A 17,548-nucleotide genomic window follows, 5' to 3' on the forward strand; every position below is an offset into this window, starting at 1 on the left:
GCATATGCGTGATATTAATACGGGAAATACGTGTATTTACAACGTCTGTAAATAGCCATTTGTATGCTTCAAAATATAATCTTAACGGGCATCTTTTTTTTTTTTTTTATAGGTTTTACAAGAGATAAAACCCTTTGTCTAGAAAGAGAAAAATACTACAAGTTTACTAATATATATGTATGTATATATATATATATATTTTTAAACGACTACAAACAAAATGACCAGAGACTGAAATTTGATAAATGTATTTATTCCAATGTACAAAATCACTTAGAAGAAAATGTTTTCAGCCTTTATTTTATTATTATTATTTTTTTATATCAAGGCAGCACAGAATTCTTAATTTTTTGCCCCTCAAAAATCAATGAGGTCATTCATGTTTACTCTCAGCTGATATAATCTAAAACCCAAACCTCTCCACAATCTTTATAATATACTGTGACTAAGGTACTTTCGATATAATAGATATAACAGCTTGGTACAATATGTATTTACAATACAATTGTTTTCAGTAAAACACTTTTAGCAAGAACAGTATGTCCATTTTTTTTTCTTTTTTTTTTTCTCCAGAGCATTTAGATTTTAGAGCATCACTGAAACAATCTAAAGGACATCAGAATACACATTCCATCTTAAAAATGTTATAAAAAATGACTGACCTCTCATAAAAGGGAATCAGAGAAGGCACTAATGGCAACATCATGAACAAACCTTTCGTTTGTTCTTTGCTGGTGGTGTAGTTGAAGTTCTCGTGTTCTGAACGTAATCATTTCAATGTATCAAGTTTTATCAAATTTAAAATACACCGACTTAGACAAAGTGAATATGGCAACTAAAACCATGTGTTACATTGTGTCTTCATGGCATAATGACAATGAAAATGTTTGCACATCAGCAAACAGTGATTGATTTGAGACAATAAAAGAAAAGCCACCAGAGAGAGGTTACAAAAACATGTTGGAGTCAACAAAAGTGACAGTTTCAACAACACTGGTAAACAGATGGACAGTTGTGAATTTAGCAAATTCATAATTCAAGCATATCATTGCTCTTTGGTTGTATGCGACTGACCAAACAGTATGAGAATTCTTACACACCAGCCATAGTAGTCTTCGCTGAAATATTGCTTTGACACTTTAGGGCATTTTGTACAATAATACAAAAAGATTGGGACTGTCATTCCAAACATTTGAATTAAAAAACTTTTTTTATAAAAATATTTCTTGAATCTCAGCTGATTATCTTATGTGCTGTTGCTCTATGTATAAGTCAAAGAGTGCAATGGGGATGTATTTACAGTGATTAACTCTGGGTAAAGAGTTGCAAGATCAACTTTAACTAAAACTTTACATTATATAAAAAGATGTGTTTATACAGTCTTCATTTGCTGAAAAGACATTTAGACTCTAAATAATTTCTCTGTCTTACATACCACTTTGGTGGTTTCATATGTCTTTTTCTGTGTCATTCTTATTTGGTTAGATTCTAACCATCAAACACAGTAATCTTAACAAAAATTACTCAAACAAGTATTGTACAGTACATATTTCACTATTTGCTCCACAAGGTCTTTCAATGACACTCGATTCATAGGACTGGACCCAGGGGTTCAGAGGTACACGAGCCATAATAAAAATCAACTCTCTTTTATGACCAAATAAATTCTGTTCAATGTAAAAAGACCACATATTTAAATCTTGCCACCTCCACAGGGTTTAAAATGACACTCTAGTACATTTGTGCCAAATTCAGACCTTGTGTTATTTGTCCAGCAACCCCACAGTGCATGTGGCTTGCCCTCAGGGGATCAGAGAAGGTCAGCTTGCATTAATGTATGTAAACCATCCAATTTGAAGTAGAATGCTTTGCACAATGACACTTTCAACACTTCCTAGTAGGGATGTGCATTTTGGTCATTTGTACTATTTGAGTAAATGATAGCTAAAGCAACTGGTATTTGAATGCTTGGATTTGTGTGATGGGGTTTAGTAAGCTAAGTTTGTGCTATTTTTTGTTGTTGGTCTATGAATAAACGTATCAGACAAAGTGCTGGAACTTAAGCCATACCATGACACACTACAATCCCTAATCATACAAGTTTCAGGTTAACAAGATAACAGGAAGTGCTATCAGTTTTGATGGATTTGCTTTCCACAATTTTCCTTATTGCTGCATCTTAACATGATATTAGAACCTTTTTTCAAACGTGTTCGGTTAGGGAGATCTGAGATACACTTTGTCTCATAATGGGCTACTATGTTCTCAGTTAGCCAGTTAGAGGGTTTCTCCGGTCCCTGCAAGGCAGAGTGGTGATTGTCCATGTGAAGGTGTATGTTAATCCCTAGGGATTCCAGAGAGCCTCTACAGTTGTAAGAGGGCGACGGTCTCAGAAGCTGCCCTGGACAAAAGGGTGACTGAGAAGCCCCTCGGCAGTGGGTCGCCATTTCTCCTCCACAAAGGCCTGCCGTAGAAAGTCCCTGCATGCGTCAGACACACCCTCAGGCAGGTTTGGCTTAGTGGGTTGGGTTGCGATCTTGAAAATGGCTGCCATTGCTTCATATTCAGCCCATGGTGGTTTTAGTGTTAGCATCTCTACAACAGTGCAAGCCACACTCCTAAGGGAGCAAAAGAGATGTAAGGGATTTTTAGCTAACAAAGAAACTATATTCCCCACAACTTTTGACAAGTATTTTTCCATTAATATTTCATGATTTTTTCCAATCATTTGTGATTACTAAATAAGGATTTTTAACAATAATTTCTCAGAGATTGTACTCAAGAGGAGCGATTTCCAGCAAATGCGGAGAAAGCAAATAAATGTCCACACGCTTTTTTTTTTTCAGAATAAAACCTAATCAGACAAACAATCACTTTTTCAATAAAACTAATTTTTTTATTTTTATAAAATCTAATCAGTCGAAACGTTGCTTTATATAAAAAAAATAAAATAAAATAAAAACTACTTTTAAGTGTCTTTTTTTTTCTTTTCTTTTTTTTATATAAATCCTTGTCAGTTGAAACTATTATTTGAAAAAATAAATAAATGTAAAAATTAAAATTAAACAATCGGTTGAAATATTGCTTTTCAAATAAAACCTAAACGGTCGAAATGTTGTCTTTATTTTTTTTTATTTATATATATATATATATATATAAAACTTAAGCAGACAAACGATAATTTTTTCAAATAAAAGTGCAATTGGCCAAAACATCGCTTTTTTCGAAAAAACATATTTGGTTGAAATGATGCTTACAAATAATAATAATCTGTTAAAACAATCACCCGAAATGTCTTTTTTGTTTTTATTATTTTTTTATAAAACCTATTCAGACGAACGTCGCTTTTTAAAATTAAAATCAAATTGGTCAGAATGTTGCTTTTTCCCCCAAAAAAATTATTACCTAAAAAAATACCTAAAAAGTCAAATTTTTTATAAAACCTGGTCGGTTTAAACTATTATAAAAAAAATAAATAAATAAAATCCTAATTAAACATAATTGGTTGAAATATTGCTTTTCAATAAAACCTAAACGGTCTAAATGTTGCATTGTTTTTTCAAATAAAACAAGTTTTTCCTCAAATAAAGTTTAATTGGTTGAAACATCGCTTTTTTCAAATAAAACCTTCTTGGTTGAAACGTCACATTAAAAAAAACACAAAAAAAAACCTAATCAGTCGAAACTTGTCAGTTAACGTTTATTTGAAACTTTTTTCTTTTTTTTTCTTTTTAAATAAAACCTAATCGGACGAAATATTGCTTTTTTTCAAATAAAACCTAAGCAGCTGAAACTTTCATCAGAAACCTTTTTTAAATACTGTACAACCTGATCAGTTTAAATGCCACTAAAATATAAATAAATAAAACCTAATTGGTCAAAACACTGCTTTAATAACAGTGTGTGGTCTTTAAATCTTTTTCCTTTTCATGATTGGTTACATTTTGTACTGGACCAGTACTCAACTTGGGTTTATATATGCACACTTACCTGAAGCTTCTCTACAATTTCTAACAGATGAAATATTTTAGAGCTAAGCAAAACTAAAACATGTATATTCACTATAGAAATTTGCAAGACTTTTTACCGTTTTATTAATTTCCTTGACTTTTCCAGGCCTGGAGATCACAATTTTAACCGTCTACTGCATGAATTATTAAATCAAAATGTAAAAAAAAAATCTTCTTAATGTTTCTTTATACTTCAGACCAGCAATCTAACTATTCCTAATGGTTTATTTTACAAAATTACACATCTGACCAAGAAAATAGATGACAATTGTAAATATTTCAGATACACTCAGTACATTACTAAATATCACCATGTTTTTTTTTTGTTTTTTTTTTATTGCACTTTTTCTCCCAATTTGGAATGCCCAATTCCCAATGTGCTTTTAAGTCCTCGTGGTCACGTAGTGATTCGCCTCAGTCCGGGTGGCGGAGGACGAATCCCAGCTGCCTCCGCGTCTGAGATCGTCAACCCGCGCATCTTATCACGTGGCTTGTTGAGCGCGTTGCCACGGAGACATAGCGTGTGAAGGCTTCACGCCACCCACCGCGACAACCACGCTCAACTCACCACGCGCCCCACCGAGAACGAACCACATTATTGCGACCACGAAGAGGTTATCCCATGTGACTCTACCCTCCCTAGCAACCGGGCCAATTTGGTTGCTTAGGAGACCTGGCTGGAATCACTTAATTTTTGTGGCCATAAATAGAAAACACAAAGACATTGTGAGGAGGACAACCTTATAGAATTTAAGTGTGGATCAATGGTTATCGTCCATGGTGCTTTGGATGTAACATCACACCCTGAATTGTTAGAAATGTCTTTTAAAGATCTGACACTATGGACACCATAAGAGGGTTAAAATGCCCTGATACTTCCATGTTTTCCATGACCGTGGGAACCCCGCATATAAAATGAGCAACCAAACAAGAGGCAAACACTAAACAATCATGTTCTGTCTTTAAAATGAATCTACTGGTTTTAAGAGCTGTGATAGTATGCATCTGATCTTACCAGATGTCTGCTTTACGTCCATATCCTTCTCCATTAATTACTTCCGGGCTCATCCAGTAGGGGGTGCCAGTGACCGATTTGATTCCAGTCCCGGACATGCATATGGTTTGAATGCGTTTGCTAGCTCCAAAATCTCCCAGCTTTACATTTCCAGAGGAATCCCTCAGAATGTTAGCGCCTGTGAGGAAACACGTGTAGGTCAAATTACACCAACCAGACGCACATGTATGTTTGTCTAACCAAGATGACAGCTACATAAAATTATAAGATGCCTGTGGTTGTTGGGTTTGAAGTTTAAGACACATTGATCTTTCTTCCCACACCTCTAGTCGGAGTGATTTTCCATTGAAGGTGGCCCTTGCAGAGCCATGTTGCCTGTGAGATTTGTGGTTGTTTGAGTAGTGACTAATTCAAGCCAACCACAAGATTTCCACACCCTGGGAGTCTCACTATATTGTGAATGGAACAGTGAGACAGAATACGAGAGAAGGTAGGAAACGAGGAAGGAGAGAGACACCTTCCTTTGCGGCACACATTTCTTGTAAATATTTCCGATAGGATCTTCTTCACTTTGTTATGGGAATGACAGACCATATTGCTCACACATAAATCAAACAGGATTATTTTGGCATGGTTGTTGTCCTATTTTTCATCCAGGATTAGATAGTCTGTGTGTGTAATAGAAGCAAAGCAGACATTGTCTGGTTAGGAGATTTGATTTAAAGGGTGTGATTAATACCTACAATTAAAAGAAATACCAAAGAGATTGGTTGGTAATTCTCATTGGTAGGAGTCACAAGTCTGGGGACTGTTTAGCCCTAATGTCTAGAGCAGCGGTTCCCAACCCTGTTCCTGGAGGCCCCCCAACAATACACAATTTGCATATCTCCCTTTTCTGACACACCCAATTCAGGTCTTGGAGTCTCCACTAATGAGCTGATGAGCTGAATCAGGTGTGTTTGATTAGGGAGATATCCCAAATGTGTAGTGTTGGGGGGCCTCCAGGAACAGGGTTGGGAACCACTGGTCTAGAGGAATTCCTTTACCCCTTGCTATATTTGGCACTACCTAAAGGAAGGACTGTTGTCTAACACAAGTCCGAGCCAAACCAAAGTTATTTCACTTCATGTCTAAAAAGACACGTGTTTAAGGTAGAATGGTGCAAGTGAGCTTAAAGGAAACCACTTGTGGTGTATGTTTAGTGAAAAATACCTTTGATGTCTCTGTGTACGATCATGTTGCTGTGCAAATAGTGGACTCCCTGGAGGATCTGCCTGGTGTATCTGCGGGTGACTTTCTCGGTTAGAGCTCCATATGCCTTCAGCTGGTCTTTTATTGAGCCCTGGACAAACATGGACACACAGGCTTATCATGATGTAAAGAGTGTTATTAACCGAGAGCAAAGAATCAGCCTTGCCTTAATCAATATAGAATATATTCAGCTATACAATAAAAAGCATATGCATGTATTTGATTCCCTATAAGCAGAGAGAATGATAAAAGATTTTGAATATTGTTTATAACAGAAATAGTACTAGGCATAATCATTTAAAAAGGCACTCACTGCCGTTAGCTAGTGATTGGGGTGGAATGTCTTCACGTGACTCACGAAAAGTCAAATTCGACTTGACTAATTGGCTCGACTAGTGGTGCATCGACTAGTGCAACCCCTAATGGAAAATGATCTGAACCATTTCTGGTCTCCTCATAGCTAATGTTTAACATATTTATTTATTTCTATTTTTTTCCAGATCTTCAACCAATCTGTAATATCACATAAAGAGATCCTGTGTAAACAAATACAAATTTTAAATGTAAATTTTCATTACATGTTAAAACAGGATATAAGTGTGGAGTAAACTAATTCATAAAATACAATGTACAGTATAGTGTATAGAATATATACAGTGTATTATTGAATACTAAATAATGTTTTTGTAAAACACATTATTAAATATATGTAATATTACCTTTATAAATGAACAGAAAATAATGTCTAAAAATATTATTATACAATAATATATTATTTACTGTATAATAAAATATTATTATATAATTATATTTTTAAATAAAACATTTGAATAAAATTACATGCTTTAATAAAAATATATTTTAAAGTATATTATTAAAATATATTATGAAATATATTTAATAATCTATATTTAAAAGTCTTAATCTTAATCATATTAATATTAATCATAATAATCTTAATAATAATCAAATTATTAAATAATACAATAGTCTTCCTAATAATCTTATAGAATAATACATAAGTATATTCAATCAGGAAGAGGGGAAATACGTATTCACAGCACTGTATATTTGAAAAAAAATCATTCGTATCTGCCGAAAGTCGTCCGTCTGTTGTTCACAGAGAAGTACGCTCAGATTTGTTTACAAAACCAGGTCTTGAAGTGTTTGGTTTGTCAGAACCTTTTTTAACTCTGAAAAAACAGATCATCATAGTAGCAAATGTTCCGGACATACCGTATGTCTGAGTTTCTTTAAAACACCGGCCCAAACCGGCTCACAAAGTTCATATTTCCTCAACTTTCCTGTTTATACCCCTCGGCATGGAAACAATGTGTCCACCAGGACTACATCAAGAAACAACTGTGACGCAAAAAAAATAATACGAGAAACCGCAATGTTTTCCTAGTAATGCATTTGTATTATTAAAAGGATAGTTCACCCAAAAATGAAAATTCTGTCACAATTTACTCATCCTCATGTTGTTTCAAACTCATATTCCTTTTTTTCTTCTGTAGAACACAAAATCAGATTTTAGGCAGAATGTTAGCCTCAGTCACCATTGTCTTTGTATGGAAAAAAGATGCAATGAAACTAAATAGTGACTGAGGCTAACATTCTGCCCAACATTTCCTTTTGTGTTCCAAAAAAGAAAGAAAGTCATGCATGTTTGGAACAACATGTGGGTGTCCTTTTCTAGTTATTAAAACTAACCAATGCATTACTGTGTACCATGTATGCAATGCATTACATTCAAACAAACTCTGGCAATATTCTTTCTGATCCCTGTCTGTACATCATTGTGCAATACATTTCAGTCCTACTCCTAGCCAAACGTAACACTATTCCACCTCCTACTCCTTCTCAAACTCCTTCTCTCCTTTTCTATTCTCCTGTTTCCTTTACCTCTCTCTTATCAGGACTCTGCAGTGGTGTGCAGGGGCTGTTGGCTTTGGCTCTGAGCAGCGACACATCTCTCTGCCAGAGACCTCAGTAAAACATACAAATTCCCCTTTTCCAGACAATATGTGACTGAGACACTAAGAGTCTCTTTGCATATTAAAATGTGGCTGACGGATGGGACAGACCACGACATACGCTCGTTAAGACACTCATTTGGCAAGAAAATGAACTCATAAAACAGCGGCTGTGCTGACAAAGAACACTGTGCATTTGTTTTTGCGGGCCAAATGACATTTTGGTGTGGGTTTGTAATTACTTGGAAAGTGCAGATTCATTTTATGTTTAACAACGTTGTTTTCCAAAATTTAAAATGGTGTTGTTGCTGTTTTTGTTTTGTACCAGAGTCAAAGCTGAGGTGTAATTTATCTGCCACTAGTGTCACCAAACAGAACTGTGGAAATAACTAGATAAGTAAAGTTTGTCAAGACAAATTCGGATGATGGCTTGGCAAAACCTTCGCAGACAGATGGATAGACATACGGACAGACATACAGATAGACAGACAGACAGATAGATAGATTTAAAGATTTAAAGATTTAAACTCCAAATCTAATTTAAAGAAACTAGCTATTGAAATTCACTTAGATTAGCTAAAAGTGGAGGTTTAGTGGTTCAGATAAGAAAATAATGACATTTCACACTTAATTCCTCCAACTGTGCCTTGCCTTTATAAATATGTATTCTAAAATTACTTTTATATTCTGAATACATTACTTTTTTATGTGATGTATTCGGAATACTCTACTGAACACATTTAAGAAAGAGTATTTAGTATTCAGCACAGAATACTTTCTTTTTTTTTCTCCCCAATTTGGAATGCCCAATTCCCACTATTTAGTAGGTCCTCGTGGTGGCGCGGTTACTCAGCTCAATTTGGGTGGTGGAGGACAAGTCTCAGTTGCCTCCGCTTCTGAGACAGTCAATCCGCGCATCTTATCACGTGACTCGTTGTGCATGACACCGCGGAGACTCCCAGCACGTGGAGGCTCATGCTACTCTCCGCGATCCACGCACAACTTACCACACGTGCCCCATTGAGAGCGAGAACCACTAATCATGACCACGAGGAGGTTATCCCATGTGACTCTACCTTCCCTAGCAAACGGGCCAATTTGGTTGCTTATGAGACCTGGCTGGAGTCACTCAGCATGTCCTGGATTCAAACTCACGACTCCAGGGGTGGTAGTCAGCATCAATACTTGCTAAGCAACCCAGGCCCCCCACCAGAATACTTTAAATAATTTGCCCAACCCTGCACATGGCTTACTTGTTTTAGTCTCAGTATATTAAGCTGGGATAGGAGTATTTTACCATCCAAAAAATTAGACACTCCACCTGTAAGCCTGTATCAACGTGCACAAACAACATACTCAACATGAGGAAACAATAATATAAACTGAGGGTCTGAAAATAATGGGTTTGAATTTATTCTAGGAGTAAACATCTCACAATCCCTCCAACGAACAAACACACCAAAACACAAGCACACCGAACTCTGTGTATATACACACCCCTGGCATGAATTCCACGAAGATGGACAGCTTTTTCTGCACCGGATCACGCAAACAGCCATAGTACTGAACGATACGATCATGACGGAGGTTCTTCAACAGCTGAATCTCACACTCCAGTGCATTCACTTCCTGTGGAGAGAAAAGTGAGCTGAAAGTGAGAAAAACACCTTTCTTAATTCTTAACTTCTTAAGTCTCTTCAGTGCATACTGTATATACATTTACAAAAACGTACCAGAAAGTACCATGGTACTTTGTTTATGCTACCATGTTTTTTGAGCATGCATCAAGGTAGTACCATATTTTTGTGGGCATATACCATGGTAGTACCGTGTTTTTTGGGCATACACCATGGTAGTACCATGTTTTTTGGGCATGCACCCCAGTAGTAGCATGTTTTTGGGCATGCACCATAACAGTACCGTGTTTTTCATGGTAGTACCATGGTATACTTAGAAGTACCTTAGAGTACCATATAAATACTATGGTAGATTAATTTCAGTATCATGGATTATATTAAAACATACCTGCCAACACTCCCAATTTTACCGTGTTTCTCCCGTTTTTCCACCCCTTCTCCTGCTGTACTCCCGATTTACAATTTCTCCCAATAAACTCAAAATTTTCCACATCCACACTTTGCTCATGAGAATGTATTAGACCTCCAGGTAGGGTTGCCACCCGTCCCCTAAAATACGACATTGTCCCGTATTTAAATATGAAATGATGCATCCCATATCGACTCAATACGGGACGCGACTTGTCCCGTAAGCTGGTCAGATGGCGTCATGGCAAAATCGTTCCAGAACGTTAATTTAACATTGATATAAGTTGAAAAATTTTCATACGGTGGGTAAGGGGTTGTCTGAAAAGTGTACACATTGTGCTGAAACGTGCTAATACTGTGGAGGGTGTAGTAAGGGACCATCTGAAAAGTCCACACATGCTGAAACTGTGGATTTTTTATTGAAAACATAAGGTTCATTATAAATGTTAAATAAGATGTACAAAATTAAAACAGATCCAACAATGTATGAATACAGTTACTGATTCATAAAGACAAGACGTACAGGTGATGGGGAAAAAAATAAATAATTAAAATGAAATAAAATAAAATAGAAAATCGTCAAATTACATATAAACCATCACAGTTGTATACATAAATAAGATAAAGATGATAAATAATTGAAGAAATAAAAGAATTATATTTTTTATAAGTCATGGGTCAGGAAAGTTCTCAACATAAAAGAAAGGATATACACTTTTTATTATTAATAACTCAAAAAAGCATTTACTGCTAGAACTGTGAAGGATGTGGTAAGGGACCATTCATCTTCAATAATAGTATTACTGACTAGTACCACCGCTCCCAATATGCATATTACGCAGTCTGTGTAATGCACCTACTCCCTAGGGGGGCACCAGAAACTCCACCGACTGCCGTTCCTCACATATACGAACCACGTAAGTATCCCCCCACCCCCCCAAAAAACGAATCGTGTCTGAATTAAAGTACTATGGTGTCACTATCTGATATCATCACTGTACCATGGTACTGCTACAGTACGTTTTGTACTGTCACCATCTCCTGTCGTTCACCAATTCTAAGCAGTTTAGTCCTCTCAGAGAGTTTAGGCTTGCTTACTTTGCTTGTCTCCTGACAGTCAGGTTCAAAGGGCACCTGCTTGGCTGCCAGCTCGCGTCCCGTGTCGACGTCGTAGCAGAGGTAGACTTCGCCGAAGGCTCCACGACCGAGGAGTTTCCCTTGACGCCAGTTTACCGGTGCCCTTGGGGCTGAGGTTTGGAAGAAACAGACCACGTTAATCTCACTAGAACCCCACACATTGTAACTCAAACCAGACCAAATCACACACACTCAGACTTGCTGACGACACAGAGTCAAACCACAACTGTATTTACAACTGCATGTTATACAGATTTACCACTTTTGATTTATTAGCAAATGTTCTGCACACAAACAATAAACTAAGATTTAAATGAACAGACAGGCAGGCAGTGAGCTATTGGCAGTCGCTGCGAGTCTCTTAAACTTAAATCCTAATGTCTCTCTTCACTCAAGACTGAATATTGCACACCTGAATATTGCTTTTTTAAATCACTGCCATGTCAAACTGAAGAAAATCCTTGTGTTTTAAAAAAATACATATATTTTTTGTTTCAATTCAACGTATCAGTGTTTGGCAAAGCTCGGAATATCACCCCCTTTTTATAGCTCTCTGGACATTTGAAGCATGACTGATTGGTATCTTGAGCCACACACACAATAACTCAAGCACTAGGGGGTTTAGATTCACTCTGAGTCCAAATTTGTCTGTTTATGCTTTCAATATTTCTGCTATTGTTCTATATCTTTAGTTGGATGGAACTTTATGTCTGGATACAGTTAATTTAGACCCCAGTGTAGAAAACACAATGCGATTCACCACTATAGAGGACTTCCACATCTCTCAAACTCATTTGCCACTTATTCTATGAAAGACACACTGGCGACTGTTAGCATTCAGGGTTGCTGCAGAGTTTTTAAAAACTTTTTAAGACCTTTTCAAGACCTGAACAAATACAGTTAATACCGTATCCCTATACCAAAACAAACCAACACAATCTCAAAATAAATCATGTATCACAGACTCTTACTTGAACAGACATTCAACAAGGCCTTAACATTGCATTTCAGTAAAACAGGATAGGCTTAAATATAGCTTAAATTACTCAATACATGTTTTCCACTTATAAAATTGGTTTATGTACCATTATATAAATAAACACAAATTAGAGGTTGACCGATATTGGATTGTGCTAATTCGATAATGTGTTGAAAGGAAGCCAGTTAGTCTGCCAATAGTTTTTAAAACTGGTAGCCTATATTAAATGTTAGTGATGTTCTGATACAATTTTTTTTGAGAACGAGTACGAGTACCGATACTTTTTTTAGTACTTGCCGATACCGCGTCCGATACCTCTTTGTTTTTTCTGAACTCAATATCAGCAGTTTATTTCAATTTTATCATCAAAATTGTGTTTAAATGAATTAATTTAAACTTTAATCAAATGCAAGTATAACAAATAATTTTCAACATAATATTGTATTATTTATCATCACATGAAGTGCTTATATACAGAAACTCACAGCACAATCCAAAATACAACATTGGAGTTATTTTTGTCAAATAAATTGCTGCAAAATAGAGCATCACAGATGTTAGATACTGCTTAAATATAATACAGTTACTTTTGATTTATTATTATTAATAGTAGTAGTAGTAGTAGTATAACAGTGCATATTACATAACTATATAGTAGTGATCTATTTCTGTCATACTTTTTTCATTTAAATTGAGCTTTTATTTTAACTTTTCTCTTATTTTGAAATGTTTGCACTTCACTGCTTCCAGCTGCTCATTCAAACAAATAAGGGATATAAAATGTGCACACCTACAATAATCTACAACGTATTACAATATAAACAATTAAAAGTAAACACTGTCATATTTCATCGACACTACATCATCATCATCAACAGTTGATCAACAGCTGGAAACACTCACAAGCCCCTGCGTGCTTGGAGAAAATACAACAGTGCCATGTTTTCACTCTGAAGGACGCAGAGCATGCATTTATTTAATGAAATCGTATTCTTTTGAAGTTTGATAACCACATTAGGTCATATCACGATTCCGGTCTTTCCGCCCCCAAATTTAAGACCTCTTTAAATAAAAATTAAGACTTCTGTTGTATCATTTAAGATATTTAAGACTTTTTATGACTTTACATTTTGGAAAACTGAATTTAAGATATTTTAAGACTTTTTAAGGATTTACGGGAACCCTGGCATTTATCATCGTTTTTAATAGCACGCCAACACCTCTCTGCCACCATTATGTAATAAGCATGCTTATGATATTTTATGACTCTCAAAACTACATTAAATGATTAAAAGAGTAAAAAAAAAAAAAAAGAAAAAACATGTTGTGGGCTTCAAAAATCTGAGTCTGATTCAAAATATAAATTAGGATTTGATTTTTTTACATTTTTTTTTATAAAATGTTATTTTATATTCCACACATATACTTGGTCACTAATCAAATAAACTAATTTGTGACTAACTGTGTAAACTCATTTTGTATAAAATAATTATTGCTTCCATTGAAGCACACACACAAGATGCTCTGTAGAAACATTCATTGGGGTTGGACACAATTTTTACTCAAACTGTTAACTGATAATATAATTTGTAATGAAAAATAAACTAAGAAAAATGCCAAATAGAAGCAGTTTCACAAGTGGACTCAAAACTTTGTCTCACATATACATGTGGAAGTAAGTGTGTGTGTGTGTGTGTGTGTGTGTGTGTGTGTGGACTCACATTTGGGAGCATTGCGCTGGCTGCTTTTCTCGGTCCAGCTGATAGTGTGCAGATCTCCACTGTACAACAAAGTGCTTTCACCATTATAGCTGTGTGTACGGCTGGACGGGACCAGCTGAAACAGGTTTTCCTGGGGCATAAAACTTCGAGGAAAAGTCCTTCGGCCTGCACATATAAACAAAAACACACATTTTAGATTTCTTGACACATAACAAACTAAACATACGTACAGCTAATGCATACATATGCACATTTAATAGTCTTGGACACCAACTTGAGTGTTATAAGTGTAATATTTTTTTGCACAAACTGTGACCTCATGATCTGATTACGGATCTGAAACAGCTAACGTTTCATGCTTTAAGGCACATGCAATCAACATGTCACACTACATGTCCAAACATGTACCTTTACATTCCCTCTCTCTCTTCCTTGAATCCTCTCTCTTGCTCAATTCTTTTCCCTTCTCTCTCACTTCCCCTAGTAACCTTCCATAAGGCAGGAAACTGCTCTTAATGGAGTGTTTTGCAACAGTTAGTGTGCCCTATTAGGGGAAATACAAATATTTCACATACCAGGTTATAATACACTCATCTTTGTGCTCTGTACATGGGATACTCAAATTATGCTGGCCAAGCACATGGCCATTGGATTCTTGTACTGTAGAGGGGTGGCACTAGGGTTGGGCTTACCGGGCTTAAGCCCGGGATGTTTTTATAACATTGCACTAATCACAGATTTTTCATGCGTGCAGTAAATTAAAATCCTTTAGAACCACTATTCTGTGTGCTGCGCATCAAACATATGTCTCCTTTTACATTCATTCACTCCTCACAAGAACCGCCCACTCAGACAAGAAGTACTGACTGACATGTAAACTGGCCAGTCGTTGATAAGAAGTTACATTCGATCCAGCCAGTGAGATTTGAACTTTTGGATGTAATTACCTCGATTGCTTTAGTTTAGACGGATGGTTTGTAGTTGTGCACTTGTCTTGGTTAGGAGATTTATTAGAATATTGAAATGGGCATTTGAAAAAAGAAGAAGTAAAACAGCCTCAGCCGGCAACAGCACTTCAACAGCATAATGTGGCTGCTTCAGGTATGTAACTTCTGTATAATTTATTGATTGCATAGTAAAATAAGGCTAACTATTCAACGTGTGTGTGTGTGTTGTATCTACATGTTTCTTTGTGTATAATAAGAATAGATTATATAAAATTGAAATTACCAGTATGTAATATGACAAGGGTTTTTGTATTGTGGTAGTGACAGCTTAACAAGTTAAGAATCTGGGATGCAAATGCAGGTTCGATTCCAATAAGGAGAATTACCAACAACAAATTTTTAGCTCTGTGCCACTGAGCAATGCCCTCGATGCTACGACACTCCAGAGGGGCTGTCCCTGCCATTAGTGAATTGTAAGTTGCTTTTAATGATAATGCATCTGCAACCAAGCCCAAACAAAATCTGCAGACTTATTCCACATTTTCTGTGCTGATATTGGGGGAAAATTGGCAGAATTCTGCAGAATGCATCTAAACATGGTCATATGTGTTAAACAGAGAGCATAATCAAATTAGACAAAATATTTTATAAATGCACATGAATGGAGAAATTCTGCAGGCACCAATTCTGTGTGGGTCTGGCAATAATTAATGGTAAAATGACTGGCAGCAGAAGTGCAGATTAGATTAAAAAATTTTAGATTACAATTCTACAATACAATATAACTGAATCATAGTTCATAAAGCAATTCAGAGTAATGAATGACACATACTGTACATAGTCACTGTTTTCCTTTTGTTATAAATAGCACGGTTACACATGCATTGTTCTGGTAAAGGGCAGCTTACCGTCACCATAGTCTTTACTACGACTGGACACGTGGAAATGGCGTGGGAAGGTGCCGTGTTTCCCATGACATCCTGCAGGTGGAGCAGTGAGATACAGACACACACACAGACACACACACACACAGACACACACACACACAGACACACAGACACACAGACTTTTATATTTTTTATTCTCCAAAAATAGTAAATATCAATAAAGTGATCAGAGAATTGATATTAGATTACATGTGAAGCTATGGTGCAATAACAGCATGCATTTACTGAATAAACAAATCTAAGCAAATCAGGGTTTCATTTAGTAGTGAGAAGGAGCTCTTTACCACAGGGCAATTCATTGAAAACTAGAATGCTCCAATAATAATCATAATTTCTTCTCAGACAGTTCTGTGAAATTCATCCATTTGTCTGAAGACAGAGAGAGAGAGAGAGAGAGAGAGAGAGAGGAACGAAAGAAATAAAAAAAGAAATACAAAGAAAGAAAGAAAAAAAAACAAGAAACATTGGCAAAAAGAGAAAGAGAGTTTGATTAAGATGGGGAAAGAAAGATCAGGACAGAACACAAGCGCTTAACACAAGCGCTACACTCGGAGGCCGCATGCAATTGAAAGCAGCTGTTGTATGAGCTGACTGCCTCCCCACATGCTGTTTGCAGCACCATCTCCCAGGGCGACCCAGGGATTTGTTCAGTTTAGAAGCAGTCTGCAGAGGAAAAATCTACTCACAAAACCAGGGGAAACAAATTACCTCTATATGGAGCAACACACAGTGTCGGAATCTGTTTGTGCATGTATGTACAGTATACATATGTGTTTAGTCTCCCATGGAAAGACAAAAAAACAGCTTAAACCAGCCTAAACTAGTTTGCTGGAATTCCAGCATGGTCCGGCTGGTCTATCTACTGGTTGGCAGACCAGCTAGACCAGTTGAAGACCAGCTTGGCCAGGTTGGAAGACCAGCTAGGCCAGATGAAGTCCAGGCTGGCCCAGTTGGGAGACCAGTTAGACCTGCTGAAGACCAGCTTTGCCAGGTTGGGAGACCAGCTAGACCAGCTGAATACCAGTTTGGACAGGTTGGAAGACCAGTTAAGACCAGTTGAAGACCAGCTTGGCAAAGTTGGAAGACCAGCTAGACCAGCTACAGACCAGCTTGGACAGGCTGGAAGACCAGCTAGACCAGCTGAAGACTGGATTGGCAAGGTTGGAAGACCAGCTAGACCAGCCACAGACTAGCTTGGACAGGCTGGAAGACCAGCTAGAACAGCTGAAGACCAGATTGTCGAGGTTGGAAGACCAGCTAGACCAGCCACAGACTAGCTTGGACAGGCTGGAAGACCAGCTAGAACAGCTGAAGACCAGATTGGCGAGGTTGGAAGACCAGCTAGACCAGGCACAGACCAGCTTGAACAGGCTGAAATACCAGCTAGACCAGCTGAAGACCAAATGGCGAGGTTGGAAGACCAGCTAGACCAGCTGTAGGCTGGCTTGGCCAGCTTGGAAGACCAGCTTGGGACACCAGATAGACCAGCTGAAGATCAGCTTGGACATGTTGGGAGACCA

At 36.9% G+C, this 17,548-nt stretch overlaps 1 protein-coding gene across 2 annotated transcripts in view; it reads right to left on the reverse strand.

The window, feature by feature from the left end:
* Positions 1-237: 237 nt before the first annotated feature.
* map3k22 (mitogen-activated protein kinase kinase kinase 22) overlaps positions 238-17,548 on the reverse strand; it is a 77,819-nt gene continuing 60,508 nt past the window's right edge. The window contains exons 12-18 of one of the 2 annotated variants that reach the window (XM_051687750.1): positions 15,990-16,061; positions 14,135-14,299; positions 11,396-11,544; positions 9,750-9,881; positions 6,238-6,367; positions 5,026-5,203; positions 238-2,618 (exon numbers count right to left, since the gene is read on the reverse strand). In XM_051687750.1, coding sequence (XP_051543710.1) covers positions 2,390-2,618; positions 5,026-5,203; positions 6,238-6,367; positions 9,750-9,881; positions 11,396-11,544; positions 14,135-14,299; positions 15,990-16,061 — 1,055 coding nt within the window. In that variant the 3' untranslated portion in view covers positions 238-2,389. The other variant, XM_051687751.1, reaches the window with a different exon arrangement.

This window comes from Myxocyprinus asiaticus, chromosome 44 (assembly GCF_019703515.2).
Source record: "Myxocyprinus asiaticus isolate MX2 ecotype Aquarium Trade chromosome 44, UBuf_Myxa_2, whole genome shotgun sequence".
Taxonomy (NCBI): Eukaryota; Metazoa; Chordata; class Actinopteri; order Cypriniformes; family Catostomidae; genus Myxocyprinus; species Myxocyprinus asiaticus.